This window comes from Cryptotermes secundus, unplaced genomic scaffold (assembly GCF_002891405.2).
Source record: "Cryptotermes secundus unplaced genomic scaffold, Csec_1.0 scaffold572, whole genome shotgun sequence".
Taxonomy (NCBI): domain Eukaryota; kingdom Metazoa; phylum Arthropoda; class Insecta; order Blattodea; family Kalotermitidae; genus Cryptotermes; species Cryptotermes secundus.
Window position 1 is genome coordinate 1,069,506 of NW_019725849.1, and position 20,469 is coordinate 1,089,974.

The following is a 20,469-nucleotide window of genomic DNA, read 5'->3' on the forward strand; positions in this document are numbered from 1 at the left end:
CCACCTTTTCATGTCTGATAGTACTTGGAGACATTTTATAATCCTTTTGGACAGGAAAGGAAGCGGAGAGAAAGTATGTTGAACTAACACCTACTGGGACAGGGATATAATGTGGTTTTGGCCACACCATAGCTCAAGCGGTTAGTCGCTGGCTTCCCACTGTGGCGGCCCGGGTTCGATCCCCGGTCTGGTCAAGTGGGATTTGTGGTGGACAAAGTGGCACTGGGGCGGGTTTTCTCCGAGTACTTCTGTTTCCCCTGCCAATCTTCATTCCAGTAAACTCTCCATCATCGTATTCACCCGGGGCAGGCTACAATAGGCCAATCAATGGCCGCCATGCCAAATGGACCCAGTTGGACTCCACCCCCCACTAAGAGAATTACAAAATTAATTAATGTGGTTTTAAACATTGGAGTGAAATGGTCTTAATATGTCAAAGAAACTTGGATGTCTGTTGTTAAAAATTCCGCCCTCAATGGACTACCACCAGATATCTGGATTCTGCAGCTTTTATAGAGCCAGCACGGACCTCGATGTGTGTCGAGGTAAGTACCACAAAGAGGATGAGCAGCACCTGCTACAAGAGGACTGTAAGTGCAAGATTTTCTGCCACAGTGCACTATTCCAAATACATATACTGTTTATCTTGTTTTGGAACAGTGACTTACTGTCAGTAGTCATATCTTGATGTCAGCATACTTTTATCCACTAACATTGCACCCTATGCCAATGCACTCTTCTCTTCAAGCATCCTGCACTGAACTACTGTAACTATGGAGTCACAGCTCTAGCTCTGTATACAGGACCACTCCACACCACTACTAGGCTCACAATCAGGCTAGTGATGGCCTCTTCTTGTCTTGCAACCACAGTTTTAGGCATGTTACAATTTGGGGAATTTTTGGGTTATAACGCAGATGGGGTGATCTCAGCTATTCTAGAAGAAACACAGTGAGAAGGGGTATGGGGAATCCCACAGTTTCGCGAAAGAAAGGTGTCCACTGGCCAATCTTGCCACCCCTTCTCTGCTCAGTCCCACAATACATTATGCAGTATTCAGCAGTTCAATACAGTAACTTATAACTGTATATGAAGTTCAGAAAAATCATCACTCGAGAACACCAGCCTGGTCAGAAGTAGATTGGTGTTGATACCTGGTCTCAATAAGTCTGTAAGGTGCACTATCAGGAACTACTTCTTGTGCTCTGACTCTGATGGCCTTGCTCAACTACTTTAGGGTCTGGCAGCTGATCCAGAAGCCCCTGGGCATTCCAAGGAACAGACTGGTTCCCCTCTGGTCATAGTATTCCCTTTTATATGTCCAAATCATTGTAATCATTTCTTTTCTAACTCTATTAACACATTCTGAATTCCAGTTTCTTCCTTAAAAGAAATCGCTTGTGTGTCTAACTCTTCTTGTTTCTCTCTCAACACTTTCATAGACTGCAGATACAAACTGATTACTGTAAAGGTAGTCACATTACAGATACCATTCTGCACTGTGTCAATAATTACATTCCTTTGCATTCCATTAAATATTCATCAGACTGAAAAATGTTTCACACAAAATTTCAAGTACAATCTACATTTTACATCATGCACCAGTTTTCTATTGTACAATGACCAGTTTTTCAGAAATTTACCATTCTCCCTCCCCTTTTTTAATGCTAGTGGGGTGGGACTAAATCCCTTGTACTGCGGCCACTTCTGGCCTATTGTACCAGCCCCAGATGATAGGTGAGGGTGATTGTGGAGCAATTGGTGGAATGAAGATTGGTAGGGGAAACCAAAGTACTCGGAGAAAACCTGTCCCAGCGCCACTTTGTCCACCACAAATCTCACTTCACCAGACCCGGGATTGAACCCGGGCTGCTGCAGTGGGAAGCCAGCGACTAACCGCTTGAGCTAGGGCGTGGCCCTACCTTTCCACTTACACAGGGGTTATATTGGTCTTATATGAATGAAACTTAATTCACATAATATTTAATACAAATCACAGTACAAAATTTAATAAAAATCCATTCAATTGTGCTGGCAATAGAACATGCAAATGGGCACAAGTCTCTACTGTACATTCACTCTGTGTAATAAAAACAATAAATGGTGGGGTTACTTGTATAGTGCACACGAAAAACAAAAATGCCAACCAAAATGGTATTTCAAAGCTGAAGATGATGACTAGAATGAGCTGCTGGAACAGACCTGTGTTATTCTCTGTCACAGCAGCGGCCCTGGAGAAGCGGTTCCGTATGTGCCTGTAGAACCAGTCGCCCGACTGCAGCTTCAGTTCCCTGGAACAACAGTGCCACTAACATCACTGTAACCTCTGAGGCACAGCATCATCCCAGCCTATCACCCTGTTGCACACTCGGCAGTACATGATAAAAATTAGTTCCTGGACAATATCCATCATCCTGCATCGTCTGCATCTTCAGATGGAACCTACTCAGTTGGGCCCAATCAATAGAGCTAGTCCCTATCTCAGACACCAGCACAAACACAAGATGCATAAAAAAATCACAGCATAAAATATCTGCAATAGTTAAGATAAACATTAAAATCATTAAAAAACTGCACACATATGAGGCCTAGCATCTGTGTCCATACACTATTTCAGGCTGTTGTTGTTAAAATCAGAGCACTATTAGAACAGAAGTCATCACTAAAGAGATGAATTCTCTGTATGGTATCAACATGAAAACAACAGCTTTCACACATAATCTACACTGGACAGAGTCGAAGTTTTCTGACTTTGCTATGATAATAGGAGTCCTGATGGGAGAGTTGTTCAGGCTGGGTTGACTGATCAGATATCTACCAGAGACATGTGGGTGGATTCCTTGTATTCCCTGTAGGTGGTGTTTGGTTCACTCTGCAAGACCGTCACTTCTTTGCAACATATTTTATGGGCTTCTTCATACGCACGTTGGGCTAATTTTGATTTTTCAAGGAGACTTTGGATCAGGTTATATTTGTGCTCCTTAATATGTACTTCTATAATCCTGCTCGTTTCGCCAACATAACACATGGGATATTGCACAAACTGCTTCATCTGCTGTCCAGGAACACAATTATTGCATTAATATATGATCATCACTAACTTTGGATCTTACTGTCTTTAACGTTTGATATCTATAAACGACTTTATCATTATTTGGAAAGTCCACTAGGGAAGCATCAGATAATTGGACAGTTCTAAGCAACATTGAGCCAGATTGCTTTTTTCTTGCAGGCAATGTCACAGGGACTGTTCTGTCCCATTGGTTCTTGCAATTAACCATAGATTTCCTAATCTGAGACATTTATTGTTGCATGTATGCACTGACAATTGTTGGTAGGTCTAAAATATTGTCATGAGTATTAGTGGGTAGAGACGGGGTTCTGATTGGTAGTTTGTTTATTGGATCTTCACTAGTCATAACTACACTTAATTATTACACTATTACGGGTTTACACAATTTACAATCACTACATGCTAATCCCCTCAGACTATCTGCAGTACTTTTCAGGTACTTATAACATGGGAGCTATACAAGCCTCAGTGAATCACTCTCTCCCAATAACACTACACTACCACACACATGAAGTCTTCTATTTCACATGCAAACATTTCACAGGCTGACCTCCTGTATCCTCCTGTACTCCTAGTTTCAACTCGCTCTTCCAGCTTACTGCTTCAGCGTCGGCAGTTTGCTCTCTTTTATAGGCGCGGGACAGACAACGCATCACAGCAAACACATGTCACGTGATCGCTACCCAATACTGTTGCGTGACGTCATAATATGATTACAGATATGAAACCAACGAACGAGATACATTTATTGCGTCTTACTTTAGTCTTTTTGTTACTGAAAGTTTCCATTTACCTAAACCGCTTACTGTGTTGTGCTGAAATTTCGAACTTATCAACAAAGAATTCTCACCTACGCCGGACACAGACGGAGCACTTGCGTCGTGACGCTGTGGTTTCGCATCGCGGACATCTCTCGTCTTCACCCTCCGTGCGTAGTGAGGAGTGCAGCTTACTGAGAAATCAACAAACAAATCATTTTATACTCGGTGGCTAAATACATTAAGCAGACGGACTTGGCAGATTCAGCGAATTTTCAAGTTAAGAAACAAATTAATTAGGCGCGCCTTATTATTTAGTTCCACGCGTACCAGAATGATCAAGAAATAAATGGACTCACTGAATACTTAAGTAACCACATATACAGAAGATAGGCGGATCTTAAATTTGAGTAATAAAGCGGACGGACAGCCACAATATACAAACTTCACGAACATTCAAGTAGCCAATAAAACAGTCAGACGTATTTCACATTCGAGGGAAGAACTGCGCAAGCGGATACACACAAGTGCATAAACGAGGCCCATCAAAGCGCTTGCTTTAACATTAAAATCCCCACACATTTTCCTCCACATATTGTATTTATGCTTTATGTATGAGTCTACCAAATAAGCAGCGATTACGTTCAAAGCACTGTCCGGTTGGTCCTTGTAACCGACAGTAGCCTGTGGGGGGTGGGAACTGAGTCTTAAAATGTTACTTTGACGAAGGGTAAAAGCAGGGGTGTATGCTTCTTAACCGCCAATCATACTGTGGCATGTCTGTCGAAAGCCAGAATTGTGAAGCCAGCAGAGAGCCGTTGTTAGAGAACGGCTCTGCAAACATGCCCCTTGCTAGGCAATGGCTGAATAGCAGGCACGCACCCAGAGGAACAGAAATATTACAACTCGTCTGTTTAGGAAATTAAGATTGTTTGGATATATCCTGGAGGGTTTCTGACGTTATGTGATCTGTGTGCACGTTTCGTGGAACTGATTACATTAATCACTTTTACAAGAAAACGAGATATAAAGGCAGTAAGATGGGAAGTGAAGAGATAAAAACTCGCAAGGCGACGTACTCTAGATAGGCTGCATAGATTAAGCAATTTATACGAGATCTGATGCTCTCATGGCAGTGAAGTTTCATACTGTGATTTTCTTTATGATACCGGGAAGTCTGGTACATTGTTATGGACATTTCATACAGACGTAGTGTCTCCATCTTCAGGGCAGAAGTAAGTCAAAAAATGAGTCCTGACTTGGCTCTTCTGCATAGAGTCCTTCAAAGGTTTGCAACTTCAATCTAGTCTTTATCATGGTTTGCAGATATTTCATAGCTTGTTCTCCTGTCCATGAACAGCTGCCCTTCTCTTCCGGGTCCACTGGGGCTCTATCTCCTCTTCCCCATTCCTGGCTGCGATTGCAGACTCCTCTTTTGTGGCTCATTCACCTTCGACTTCTCCTGTGGGACCTCAATCAGCCACCTCATTTACTCAGCGCAGTTCTCCCCTGAAGATGTGCACCTCCGAAGCACTGTTATGCACCTACCAGACTACATCAGAGGACTACAATATAAATTCTAGTAATCTGTTTGAAACGTTCACAACTGCACATTCGTCGACACTGTAGCTTCCCGTGATACAGAGCGCAACAATCCCAACAGCGGTAACTATACAGTAACAGTCGAGGATAAATCAATAGCACCATGGAGATACTGGGTTTTCGGACTTTATCCATCGTCCTGGTTTTTAAGACAACTAATAAAAACACGACGTTTCGGAAACTGGATCTGGTTCCGTCCTCAGGTGAGGGAAAAACACCTATTCTGTTGGGTCCCTTAGAAAGAGCTAGCCTCAATCACTGGACAACCGATATCACAAAACACAAAGGTTATAAACACCTGAGACCAGGCCAAGTACATAAAAGATTGTTCCAAACACATACAAGCGTGGAACCAGGATAGATAGAGCCGTAGAAATTTAGTAACTAATAGCACCATGTTTGCAGTTCACTAATATTCAGCATGTAGCCATGTTTCTGTTAGTTAAATGTCGCAGGCCGCAATTTCGCTATGAAGAGTGACCGATAAGAAGGTTCACGCGGTCAGCTCGTTTCGATGGAAGTCACAGTGCAGCTGCAATGCTTAGCCCCCAATCCAAGAAAAGATTACAGTGCTCCATTAAGGTCTTTCACTAAAATACTGATAAAAGAGAAAGGCACTTACGTACTAACGGGTGACTCAAATCACTACAAAACTTTGTTGCCGAACTGTCCGCCATGTCAGCGCTCTAGAACGCAGAAGTTATATGCAAAAACAAAACACAAAAACTAAATACACAATGTTTTTGATTGTTTGTAAAGGCATAATCAAAAACAAAACCTTTTGAAAACGGAACTAAAGGCCTAAGTTTGTGGTCAAGCAGCGCTAACGTGGCAGATAGGATGGCAGTAAAATTAAAGTTGCCCTTATGCTTAACTAATCAAGCACGACGCCAAGAAATATGGGGGAGTTGATGTATATATCCACGTAGTCTTTATCTCTGCACTAGCTAGAGGTGAGTGGTCAGCTCCACACCCCGGTCTTTGTACCCCCGGGGAAAGATCCCGCGGTACGCATTGGATAAGAGGCTGGTGGGCACCACAACTAGTCTGGAAGGTGTGGAGAGGAGAAATATCTTACCCCTGCCGGGACTCGAACTCCCACCGCTAAGCGGTCCAGCTTGTCGCTAACCTGGCTCCAGCATCTTGTGTAGGATGGCGGTAACTTTGTAAATTACGTGGGTCAGTTGTTAATAGGTAGGTACCACGAGAAATACAAAGATATATTAATTCTTTAAGTATTACTCAATGAGGTCTGTTCAGGGCTTCACTCTGCGTGACAAATGTGAGACGAGTAACCTCTAAGAAACGCCACCAAAGGCAGCTGTTGCCTTCGCACGGCCGCCTCGTATCAGAGACGTCACGTCACGAATAACCGAATTTCGGCATGCAGACAGGACCTTCTGACTGGAGTTTCGGTGGCTTTGTCAGTCTCTTTAGGCAACCAGAAGCACAGTACACGTACATCAAATTGGGTCACGAGTATACCCTCCCACAAGCTTTGCAACGCTTTATTGTTAAACATTATTCGGCCATAGTCTGAGCTGATATCGTTAAATAAAGAGTAAACAATATAAGAAACTCATGTCATTAGCCGTCCTGCATGCAACTTGTTCTTTAAGTAAAAAGGTAGAAAAGTAAAGCTATCCCTGCACCAGGCCGTGGAGGCCCATAGGGTTGTGAGACGTTGAGGCTCCCACATTATCTAGACAATCGGCTCACAGATGGCGGTAAGGTTGTCAGCCTTACGCTCCGGCCGCGCTTTACTCCCCAGGAAAATTATTTAATTCCTGGTACTCATTTCTGTTAGAGGCTGAGTCGACCCCAGGGCTATAGTGCGGCTGGAAGGTTTAGGTCAATTTAAAATATCCACCTTATCGGAATTCGACCCCGCCACCTTCGGGCTTGTAGCATAGTGCCTCAACCAACTACGCTACCGCGTGCTCCCATTAAAATTTTAAAAATGTTTTAAATTTTAAATCTCTTCTACATCACTGATGTTTGCACACTACATATTTCGACCAACATCGGTCATCTTCAGGTCTCTAAAATTGCTGTGCTTCCGTCCTTATGTTCAGTTCTTCAGGGGGTATTATCAGCAATTGTAGAGGCATAAATGTTGGTCGAAACTTGCAGCGTACAAATAACAGTGAAGTAGAAGGGACTTTAGAGTTTAAACTTTTGAAGATTTTAAAAATAAATTTTCAGGTAAGACGGCCAATAAGTAAAGCAAAATTTTCTCTGTGTTTAAGTAATAAAGCAATATGCCATGAAGCTGTATGAGGGAGTGAAATGAATAGATCCATGTTTGGAGGTGAGTGGTCAGCTTCACACTCCGGCCGCCTTACGCCCGGTCAAAGAGCCCCAGGTACCCATTGGATAGGAGGCTGAGTGGAGCCCAGAGCCTGTCTGGACGACATGAAGAAGAGAAAATTCTTGATCCCACCAGGACTAGAAACCGAACTCTTCGGTCGTCCAGCCCGTAGCCAGTCGCTATACACACTATGCTATCCCGGCTAACAAGAAATAAATACGTAACGAAGTGCAACGTGATGCTACGATACGAACGTTACGGCCTATATGGATCTTGGTCTCTGTACCATCAAACCTCCCTTCTGCTTTCACAGCAAAACTGACACAAGTTCAAGCATACCGGAAATGTACAAGTATCAACAGCCTCCGTTACTCTTCCGGCGTACACGAAGTGTGGCAATATGGCGCATGGGAAACGCAGAAGGACACATTACTGGCACAGCCACGTGTGCTTGCAGCTTCCTGGGTGCCTTGTGGAGGCACAGTTTGGACTGTCGCTTTGTAAATTCAGGTAGAACATGCCGTGAAGACATGTTGCGAAGTGGAGGTACAGGACTATTCTTGATCTCGTCACTAGATGGAGGTGTGTGGTCATCCTCACGCCCCGGCCGCTTTACCCACCGGAATGAGCCCCTGGTATCAACTGGATGGGCCCCAGTGCCGGTATGGACGCTGTGGAGGAGAGGAAATTCTTACACTACCGGGAATCGAACCCGGCCTGTCCAGCCTGTAGTCCGTGGCTATACCGACTCCATGCTCATGTAAGTAACCAAATTAATAAAAAATTCCGTGGAGAAGAGACTTTCTTGAGAACCTACCACTTAGTTACTCAAAGTTTCGTTATCGTCGTGTTCATAAAAGCCCTCCAGTGGTCGCTACCCCAAGCCAAAGGCAACATCCTGTAACGTATGAACTCCATTACTCAGGGCATCTGGGCGCTACACAATTCAGGGTGAAAGCGAAGTGACGCAGCTTCAGGCGCAGGAGACGTCTCAATAACGACGCCTTACTCTTAAGAAGCCTCCTTGTAATACAGAAAATCTATAGGCAGAAACAGGCTGAGGGATCGGAGTTCGAGTTCCGGTAGGGGCAAGAATTTTCTCTTCATTTCGTCGAGACCGGCTCTGGGGCCCACCCTGGGGATAAAGCGGCCGGAGCGTGAAGCTGACCAGTCACCTCCAACTAATGCCGATGTCAAAAATATGTGTATCCATACATGCACTCCCCTATACGTTTTCACGGCGTAGTACTTAATTAGTTAAACACAGGTAGATAGACACTTGAACATCAGTTGTAAAGCCCGGGGAATTACGGACATATTTTATAAAAGGAACTATTAGAATGCAATACATCTCTTTTCTGTCAGCTATAGGGGTTCCTCTTGTTCACGTCTCGCCGTTGCGAATGGCTACAGACAACGATACAGTTTCATTACCAGAGCTACTAAAGTGTGCAGACGGCGTCCGCACTGCCCGCACGGACAGCGATGGCAACATCGAGGAGGGCAGATTGATATATACATATAAAATATTTAAAAGCAATTCACAGTACCACATTCATTCCATAAAGTGGAAAACTGAAACCTTCAAGAATATCCTCTGTCACTTTCCTCAATGCAAGAACACAAAGACATATTCAATAATTCTTTTTATTCATTTGGCGTGCAGTATTTTGTAAACTTTCTCAGTTGGCTATCCTGCAACAAAGGTCGCCATCTATTTTCGCTTAGTGCGGAGTGGAGTCCAACTGGGTCCACTCGGCACTACGGCCACTGATTGGTCTATTATAGCCTGTCCCGGGTGAGTATGATGATGGAGAATTTGGTGGAATGAAGACTGGCAAGGGAAACCGAAGTACTCGGAGAAAACCTGCCCCAGCGTCACTTTGTCCAACACAAATCCCATTTGACCAGATCCGGGATCGAACCCGGGCCGCCGCGATGGGAAGCCAGCGACTGACCGCTTGAGCTATGGCGCGGCCTTCGCCATCCATTACTCTTTAGTCTATACCGTAACCGCTATAGACCATCGGTTCGAAACCAGGATGACTCACCTCACAGGAAGTGAATTATAAGTTTCTTGTAAAATTAAACGAGATGTAAGCAGCTCCCATAAGCAAAAGGAATAGTAAATCATATGGGTCACTTAACACTGACAGTGAAGCAACATTTTAGCGGGGTCAGACTCGCCTACAATCGCATAGTTACAGAAATCTGGGAATCTTGAGCTTCAAGTGCTCGGGTACAGGACACTATGAACACGAGAGACAGACGAAGCCACTGGGAGCTGTTCACTTACATCGCGCCAACTTCACTGGGCGCCTGATCAGACGGGACGTGAGAAAATAATTTGATCAGGCATTAAACTACACACTCCAAATAGAGAAAAACAAGAAATATACAAAAACACTGAGGATGTGACACCGTGAAGTCCAGTGTAACGTAAAAGGTAAAGCTGTCCCTGTGCTTAACTAATTAAGCACTACGCCATAAAGACGTGTGGGGGGAGTGGATGTATACATCCACATTTTCTTGACCTCGGCACTAGCTGGAGGTGAGTGGTCAGCTTCACGACCCGGCCGCTTTACACCTGGGGAAAGAGCCTCCGGTACTGTTTGGGTAGGAGGCTGGGTGGGACCTAGAGCCGATCTAGACGACGTGAAGACAATATTCTTTACCCCACCGGCAATCGAATTCCGAACCCTCTGTCGTCCAGCCCGTAGCCAGTCCCTATACCGACTGCGTTATCCCGGCTTGAACTCTAGTGTAAGGTTAAGAATGTTTCGGAGAAAAGTACTACATCCATCTTCAGCAACAAGAAGTAAGCGAGAAAATCAACAGGTGCTGGTTGATTTTTCGGGTTACTCTTTATCACTGACGATGGAGGCAGTACTTTCAACCAAAACGCCGACAAACTTGTATGAGACTACATGGCGCGACATTCCCAAGGGTAGTAGTCTTCACAGACACCGTTATAAGAACCTCAAATCAACCTTATTAACATTTCTCAGCAAACAAGTAACGATTCGCGAAAATAAAACTCCGATACCACAACCGTTTGCTTCTCGCAGGATTCGGTACACCCAATGCGCACGGAGGAGGGATAGCTGAGTTGGTATAGTGACCGGCAGAACGGTACGGATTCGATTCCCGGAGATGCAAGATTTCTCTCTTCTCCATCCAATGCACACCGGGGGCTCTCTCCCCGGGAATAAGTCAGCAGGGAGTGAAGCTGACCATTCACTTCCATCTAGTGCCGAGGTCAAGAAAGTTGCAGCTATAACTCCACTCCCCCATATGTCTCCACGGCACAGTGCTTAACTACTTAAGAACAGGGGCAACTTTACCTTTAGTTGACATAACACGTACAGTGAAAGCTGCCACATACAGTGCAAACCTTCGCTAATCGGGTTATGGTAAGTCCGGATCGGAAAATAAAAAAATCGGTTGAGTACACACTTTAAGACACGTGGGATTTAGGGCAAGAGGGTTCTGAGACTGCGCTGAAGGCGGCTGAAATCACACAAGAAAATATCCGAGATTAGCTTGAGCTGGATTTCAGCTTCTGACAGAGGAAGAAATTTATGCAGTGATTCACTTTTTATTTACTTTCAACATCATTATGTTATTACATTTTTCATTTATATGTTTTATATTTCTTGTCTTTTAGGGCTATCTTCTGCTCAGCAATCCGGATTATCGCACAATCCAGATGGCCCCCGCACTAATTAATCCGGATTAGAGAGGGTACACTGTAATTCAGCTGCATGAATGATGCCAACATACAAAACGGTTTTGCAGCCCTTGAAGACACTCCGAGTAACATACTGGGAAGGTGACCTGCCGTGAGACAATGTATTCACTTCCGTCCTGCATGCCACCGCCTTGAAAGGAGAACTGCCCGCATGGACATGCACTGCACTGCGCGCGTTCGGCAGGCCGGCCGTAGCAGGAAGCAGTCAACATAACTGGATGTATGGCCTATACTTGGACATGTTTTACTTAATCAGCTAATAGCACGCTAAATACGTGGATACTCGTAAGGCTCGTAGAGACGCGGAAACGCAACCCACTGGCGATATCTCTTTTCGTATTGGATAAAAGGTGAAGCTATCTCTGTAATAGGCCGTGCAGGCCCATAGGGTTGTGAGCCGACGAGGTTCCGACATTTTCTAGACAATCGGCTCACAGATGGCAGTGATGTTGTTGGCCTTATGCGTCGGCCGCCCTTTACTCCCAAGAAGACTTCTGGTACTCATCTCTGTTAGAGGCTTAGTCGACCCCAGGGCCATAGTGTTACTGGAAGGATTAGGTCAATTTGAAATATCCTATAATCTTTTTTGGGAATCAAACCCGCCATGAAGGCGTATTGGGGAGTAGATGTATAGATCCACATTTTCTTGGCATCATGAGCGGTCAGCTTCACGGTCCACCCGCTTTGCCCCAAGGGAAAGAGCCCCAATCCATTGGGTGGACCCCAGAGCCGGTCTGGACAACATGGAGTGGAGAACATTCTTAACATTACCGGGACCGGAACTCCGACCCCTCGTTCGTCCAGCCCGTAGCCAGTTGCTATGAAGACTGCGCTATCCCGGCTCCAATTATTAGTCCGTATAATATTTGAAGACCAAGGAAATTCTATCACTATCGGGATGATTAGCATAAGAAGACTCCACACACCCCTTCCAAGACGAATACATATTTATATGTAAGGTAAGGCCGCGCCATAGCTCAAGCGGTTAGTCTCTGGCTTCCCACCGCGGCGGCCCGGATTCGATCCCGGGTCTGGTCAAGTGGGATTTGTGGTGGACAAAGTGGCGCTGGGGCAGGTTTTCTCCGAGTACTTCGGTTTCCCGTGCCAATCTTCATTCCACCAATTGCTCCACAATCACCCTCACCTATCATCTGGGGCTGGTACAACAGGCCAGAAGTGACCGCAGTACAAGGGACTTAGTCCCACCACACTAGCAATAGAAAATTATATGTAAGGCAGTATTAAACATCTTTTAAATCATTTGTAATATATTAACAGCTGCACGCTTTAACACTGATGTGCTGAATGAGTCTCGTTTTTACTGCGACTGTAAATTATTTAACTCTACGTCAGCATAACTGATGAACAATTGATCTTTGTAAGTGTAAAGCACTTCCTCGCGCGTTGAAGACATTCTGATGATGGTCTGTTAAGACGGAAACATGTGAATGTGTTTATATAATTAAATCAAACTGGTCGCACACGATGGTAATGTTGTATACTTAACCGTATTATCGAGTCCACAAAATTAAAACCTGTTTGGCTAACGTCAATTCTGATATTACAATCGTATAATAGTATTAACTGAAACGTTTCACAAACATGTGAACAAACTCGGCTATAGCAAAGAAGTGCTACATAAAACATGTCTGTGGAAAAATCAACTCCTCCATCAATCCTTTCATACAGGCAGAGACGGCTCGTCATATGGAAGCCAAGGGTCCGACTCGACCAGCTTCTGACACTAAACACATAACCATACATGTATAAAGTAACTGGTACATATCCGTAGATACCTACATTTTGTGCTTTCGTACGTTTGTTGGCACTGAACCCATGTTACGAGCCGCCACTGCCACAACAATAAAAACCTTCTAATCGTCATGGTCGTCTTCTCCGCCAGGTAGAAGCACTGAGCTGAGGCGTGGAAGGGCTTCTTCCTCGGTGGTAGCAATCTTAACAATCACAGCCTCTATGCAGCACACGAGGAACATGGCCATGAACACCGCCATATTACCCTGCTGATGTTGCTGCATGCGGCCAGGGTCCTCATCGGCCGCCAGGGACATATAACAAGCTAGCCACATCATACAGCTGTCTACACTGCGGCCGTCGGACATTTATATGCGGCCAACAACGTCATAGTTCCTTTACAACAACACATAAAACGTTCCCAACAGGAACAACAGCTAGCAAAAAAATGTTAATTGCCCAGTACGATTTCCGTGTTGCTCGTCGGAGTTCGGACACATAACAGCTACCAGAACACCATGTTCCACTCACAACAACAGAGGCACAATAATTCTTCGCGGGAGTTGAATTATCTAGAAATAAATGTTTGCCTTACGTCCCTATTCGTTACTCAAGAAGACCTCGGCATTGGGAAACTTAACACCTGCCAGCAGTTCAAGTTCCTGCAACGACGATTGGCATAATTTAATATTCCTGCAGGTTACACTACCTCGGGCGTTATTTGTTTCAACTTCCAGTGGCTACCCAAACCGTCTTGTACCTCGCACATCGGAATCTTAACAGCAGTCAGAATTTAAATGTCCTTATCGCAACAATGGACATGATATAATATTTCGGCAAGCCCTACATTATCTAGAGAGAAATTCGCTATATTATCTCCCGGTTGGTTATACTGTCTTGCACACCAGCCTTCGGAAACATATTTGCGGCGGGGATCATCATTTTCACGATATTTAGCATGAAAGTAAATGACAGGGATTGACGGAACTGATTCAGAAAATACTGCGGTCCTCTGCCCACAGATGTTATGAAGTAGGACGAGCCGGCCGCAGCTCGCGCTTCCGACGAGTTATATTTGCTAGACTTACATGAAAATTCTGTTCACACGTTGGTAATAATTTGGGGGAATTCCCTGCTTTTTCTTGCAGAACAGCCCGCAGAGGGCACATGACTGATGCTCCCAGGACTCATCCCGCTGAAATCCTCCATTACTGCCACTTCCAGGAATCACAAATCACAGTACACGAACCCAGCCTATCGTCATCAAAAATTATAGAACCCCTAAAAATATACTGTGGCATGTATACCCACTGCCACGTAACAGCTGTGCAAACAGGCAACAGTACAACATCCGTTGTTAGGATCAGCTCTGTGACCACGTTTCCTTGGCAACGAGACAACACGCAATAGTGGTAGAGACGTAACTGTGTAGTCTGTGCTGGGGCTATGTAAGCCCACGTGGAGGCGGGTTGGAATAATTCCACCGCAGCCCTGAGAGTCGTAGGAACCCAGTGCCTGGGGGTATAACTGGGTCACACTGTTCCTGGAGGATACAAATATGGGGAGCTGGTCCTCCAGGTTGGGGGAGACTCGAATCTGAGACAGTAAAATTTGGTCAGGAGTCCCACGGGACTCGGACCCGAGAATGACTGCGCTGGCGAAGGTCAGAAGCAATTGCAAACGACTGGATCTTACATAAGGGCAAGGGTTCAGTTGAAAAAAAAATTTGCTCGTGAGTCTCAAGGGGCTTGTCGCCAAGATGAACTGCTTGACGGTAAGCGACCAGTAGCAAAGTAAATCTGTCTGTCTCTCTCTCTGTGTCCGTTGAGAGTTGCAGTTATGAGAAGTGAGAATCTGGTAGCTGAGGCTGGTGACAGTTCAGGAACCCAGAGGAAGGGGAACGACCGCCGTTGGAAGCCGCTACCAAGTAATGGCTAGTGAAGACCGAGATGTATGTGTTCTGTAGTTACAGTGATATTTGGAGTGTGTACCTCAGTAAGACTGTCGTAGTTATTTGTAGTTACGCTCTTTAAGTGCTCAATAAATCCGATTACCAATCCAAAACCCGTATGTAGTCAATCGTGGGATAATATCTCTCGCGAGATCTCGTCCTTCAAACACAATTTCGTCCAGCATAACTTCTGCAGCGTGCTTCGCAAAATAATTTCCGTTTTATATGAAGACCACTAGTGGGGGCCACACACAGGAGGTTCCTCAGACAGGAGTCTGAGGTTCCGGGCATCTTCTCTACCTTGGTTATCGAATAAAGGGTAGTCGGTTTCTGTTTGCCACTGCTCGGTGCAGGACGGTTCTGAAGCCAACCACCACCCACCCCCTCCACAGCCAACAGGCATCATGACAAGCAGTCGCAGCGTGTTGCTGAAGATTCAGCTTCATTCCGTGCCGGCATACAGAATGAGTGGAGCTTTACTTCAATGCCCCTATACTTTTTCTATGCCACATTTACCATTTACCACACACCACGATGCCTCTAGCAGAAACACTTCTGCTTTATATTCAACACATGGCCAGTACAAATCTGGGCCCGGAAAAGCGTCCTCTTGATTTTCCTCAGTCCCTTTGCGACAATTCCGCTTTACAATAAACCTTCGATACTCCTTTTACAGCTAATTCGGATCGCGAAAAAATGAGACGAATGGGTCTATCCTTGCAACGTCTCTTACAGTATGCAGATGAAGGAGAAGACACTCGCATCCTTAACAGGACTGTTACTGGGGACGAGTTATGGTTGCATAACTACAAACCTGATTCAAAGCATGCTTCAATGCGATGGAGACATCCAAGTTCACCTTCAACCAAAAGGTTTAAGGTTATGCCATCAGCTGGGAAGGTTATGCTTACCGTGTTTTGGCATTCTCAGGCAGTACTGTTAACACATTTTCAGAAGCGTGGTGTAAATCTGAATTCTGCATCGTACTGTGAATTTCTGTTCTGCAATTAGCAGAAGACTTCCAGGCCAACTGACAAGAGGGGTACTGCTTCATGATGACAATGCCAGACCCCATACAGCCCGAGTAACCCATGGCAGAATACAATAACCACAGTGGGAACTTCTTGAACATCCGCCTTAGAGCCCAGACTTGGCCCCTAGTGACTTCATCTGTATGGTCTGGTAAAAGCTCACCTTGGTGGCAAACGTTTCGCTGATGAAGAGGTTGCAATGGAGGTGCGGAAGTGACTGAGACAACATCAAAGACTTCTATGCTGCGGGTTTCGACGCACTGGTAAAGCGATTGGACACGCGTACTGATGTTAGTGGTAGACATGTTGAGCAATAAGTGTTTTTTCTAGTTTCGAATATCACACGTTTTATATTTTGCATCCAGTTGTGGCCGATTTACTGACTCTCCCTCGTATTACCAATAGTGGAAAATTAATAACTATGAGGTTTGGGTGGCCTCCAGTGGCAGAACGCTCATATAAAATTTCGTGAAAATCGGTAGCAGGGTCTAACGATGAAAGAACACATAGAACGGAAGAGCATGCCGATCACATAAAACCTAGTTTTTTCCCCTAAGGAAGGAAAGCAGACTACAAGTTCAAGGCGCCCGGACAGGCAACACAGCCGCAGAGGTGGACACAAATAAGAGCAAACAAAACGAGGTTACAAATAACGAAGAGTAATGAACTGTACGTTGCTTTGAAGCAGTCTGATACAAACGAGTAGATAAGAGGCACTGGGGCTTGGTTCTCAGCCATTTACAGAACAGTGGTAACTATATGCACCACCTGCATAACTTTTAACCCCCCCCCCCGCATTTGAAAACAGATATGCTTCTGTTCAGTATGGTTCTACCAATAAGTAACGATTGTTTCCCCAAATAGCATTAACCGGCCCATCTCTGTAATGCAGATGCAGTGTGTTCCCTGTGAGGTGGAAACTGCACTTTCTAATATTACTTACTTACTCATGGAGCTGAGCCCTTCTGGAGGCGCCGCCAATTCTGCAGCTACTCAAGAATTTCCCAGTATTTTATGGAACCCGAAGGTTCATTACCGTATTCGCAAGATCCCTCCACTGGTCCGTATCCTGAGCTAGATCTATCCAATCTATACCATCCCATCCTATCTCTCTAAGATCCACTTTAATATTGTCCACCCACCTACGCCTTGATCTTCCCTGTGGTCTCTTTCCTTCTGGCTTTCCCACCAATATCCTATACGCATTCCTCGTCTCTCCCATTCGTGCTACATGACCTGCCCACCTCATCCTCCTTGATTTGATCATTCTAATTATACTTGGAGAAGAGTACAAGATATGAAGCACCTCATTATGCAGTTTTCTCCAACCTCCTGTGACTTCATATCTCTTCGGTCCAAATATTCTCCTCAATACCCTGAGTCTATGTTCCTCCCTTAAAGTCAGAGACCAAGTTTCACACCCATACAGAAGCACAGGCAAAATTATAGTTTTGTATATTCTAATTTTTATGTTTTTGGACAACAGACGAGAAGACAAATGGTTCTGGACTGAATGGTAGCAAGCATTACCCGAATTCAATCGCCTCTTAATTTCCTCCTGAATCAGGTTTCGAACTGTTATCGTTGTTCCCAAATATGTGAAGTGTGTCACATTTTCAAAACATCTGTTTCCTATCTTTATGTCACGATTTTGCCCTGCATTTTGGTGACGAGACAGTAACATATACTTAGTTTTCTCTGTGTTTCCCTCTAGACCAACCTCATTACTTGCGTCAATTAAAGTTTGTGTGTTTTTCTTTATGGTATCTACATCATCACCCAGTAGATTCACATCATCGGCGTAAACCAACAGCTGATGTGTCCCGTTTAGTTTCAGTCCCACTTGGTTTCCTTGGACCTTCCTAATGGCATATTCTAAGGCAAAGTTGAAAAGAGTGGCGATAAAGCATCTCCTTGTTTTAGACCATTCTGGATAGGAAATTTATCAGACAAATGTTTACCTACACGGACTTTACTATACGTTTCGTTTAAACACATTTTAATTAACCTAACTTCTTTCATGGGTATCCCAAACTCTATTAGAATATTGTACAATACTTCCCTCCTAACTGAATCGTAGGCTTTCTTGAACTGATACAATAATATACTCCTTCCACTGATCAAGAAGTTTTCCTTATTCCAAATAGAATTATATTGTGGATCTTAGAACGTAATATTTCGCTTCCTGCTTGAATAAGTTCTGCCGGAATTTGATCACTACCTGACGATTTATACAGTTTCAATTCTGCAATAGCAATTTCACCCTCAAAAGGGCTAGCATCAGGTACTAACGGTTCAGCTGTATAGATTTCTATCTGCCTAACAGCACTGACCCTATGTACATTCAATAACTGAGAGAAGTAGTTCCTCCACCTATTCAAAATGTTGTGGGAATCTGCAAGCAGATCACCATTCTCATCCTTTACTAAGTTACTGCTAGGCCGGTAACCCTTCTTAAAGTCATTTATTCCTCTATACAGGTCTCTAATTTTCTTGTTCTTACTGTTCATTGCAAGCTCATCAATTTTGTCTTTCAGATATTCCCTCTTTTTGTTCCTGAAATGCCTGCTGGTTTCACGTCTTATATTGTTCAGATTATCCCCATTTAACTCGCTTGGATCCTGTAACCACTGAAATTTGGCCTGCTTTCTTTGATCTAATAATTTTGAGCATCCTTCATCGAACCACTGAGATTAAATTCAGGCTTCAAAGAGGTCCTTCCATCCAGATCTAATCCACGCAAACGCTCTCTTTCCAAAACGATTTATAAACGACTTCCCTTCATGCATGCTGCATGTTCAGCTCATCTCATCTGTCCCGGTATTGATTTATTCCACTAGTATTGGTGACGAGAAAGCTTACAAACTGTGGCCCGATGCCCACTGGACGCAAGGCTGGCTCATTACCCTACTTACGTAGGCTTATGCGATATTCATCCTGCGTGTATGTGTGTGCCGCCCTATCAACTTTGGAATACACGTGACCAATTTTTATGAAATTTGATATGTATATTATGGCAACTGAGCCCATCTCAGCGGTGTATTTCATAAATCCCTTCCATCAGTGTGTGTCTATATGTGTATCCCTCCTATCGTTGCTAGGCAACGGCTCGGTAAAAACGTTCCTGCTGCAACGAATACACGCAACAAGAACTATTGGACGCGTCATTTTCTATGCGGTCCGTGTCTTATCAAAGGAAAGTCTGTTGGTCTGTCTATGAATCTCCCCATCGTTGCTAGGTAAGAACTCGGTAAAGGCATTCCCGCGGCAACGAAGAAATGTTGGAGGCGTCGTTTTCTATGCGATCCGAGTCGTATCAAAGGAAAACTGGACATCAAGGACCATTTTTTTTAATGTACGCATTTATTGCAAGACATTTGAAAACACGATTTTTGAATTGGGTGGGTGGGCTACTATCCTGACATTGGTAGACAATTAGGGATAACAGAAAGATGTTGGAGCTCCATGGTGTAATGGCTAGGATCTCAGAAATAGGAATTCATAAATGCGCCAAGAAACCCAGAACACGACATCCGAGCGGCAAAGTCACACAATCTTAACACTCTGAATGCTATGAATGAGAATTACTGCCCAGGAACACCAGTCAGTTCTGCTTTGAATAAATTCGGTGGATAACAAAGTATGTACAAACATTTCTGTTGCTATGTAAGTTTTGTTTCTTTCTTTCTTACTTTAAACTATTTGTGGAGGTTTATTAATGCAAGTCATGTGTAGGTTCCACGAACTGTGATATGCAATTAGAAGAAGCGAGTTCAGCTAAAATCTCTAGCATAACATTTTGAAATTGTTTTTCAAAATACTTATACAGATATCATATGTCTCGACAATAATACGTCCACGCAGGAATAAGCATATCTTGACCAATAAATAAACCATTCGCCACGTAATTTGATGAAGTTTTAAAACAGTTAAAGCATCTAATATCAGCCGAATGGATGGAGCTTCACAGCCCTCAAAGTATAACAGTGGATGTGCAAACATTTCAGTGTACAACTGAATGTTGTAAAAATAATCATTGCCTAGACTGTACCCAACACAACCGTTTCTTGTAAAATTCAACACAGCTGCCCATAAAAACGAACACAGGCATTTATCACACTGTGAACGAAGCAATAGCTATCCCTGTAACAGGCCGTGGAATCCCATACGGTTGTGAGACGTCGAGGTTCCCACATCATCTAGACAATCGGCTCACAGATGACTATAAAAGTAATAATTG

At 44.2% G+C, this 20,469-nt stretch overlaps 1 protein-coding gene across 10 annotated transcripts in view; it reads right to left on the reverse strand.

The window, feature by feature from the left end:
* LOC111863758 overlaps positions 1–20,469 on the reverse strand; it is a 119,187-nt gene that overhangs the window by 58,519 nt on the left and 40,199 nt on the right. For 5 of the 10 annotated variants that reach the window (XM_023850388.2, XM_023850384.2, XM_023850386.2 and 2 more), the window contains exons 3-4: positions 3,924–4,025; positions 2,203–2,291 (exon numbers count right to left, since the gene is read on the reverse strand). In XM_023850388.2, the coding sequence (XP_023706156.1) occupies positions 2,203–2,291; positions 3,924–4,025 (191 nt within the window). Of the gene's footprint in view, positions 1–2,202; positions 2,292–3,923; positions 4,026–13,295; positions 13,360–20,469 lie in introns of those variants that run through there. The other 5 variants (XM_023850389.2, XM_023850393.2, XM_023850391.2 and 2 more) reach the window with 2 other exon arrangements.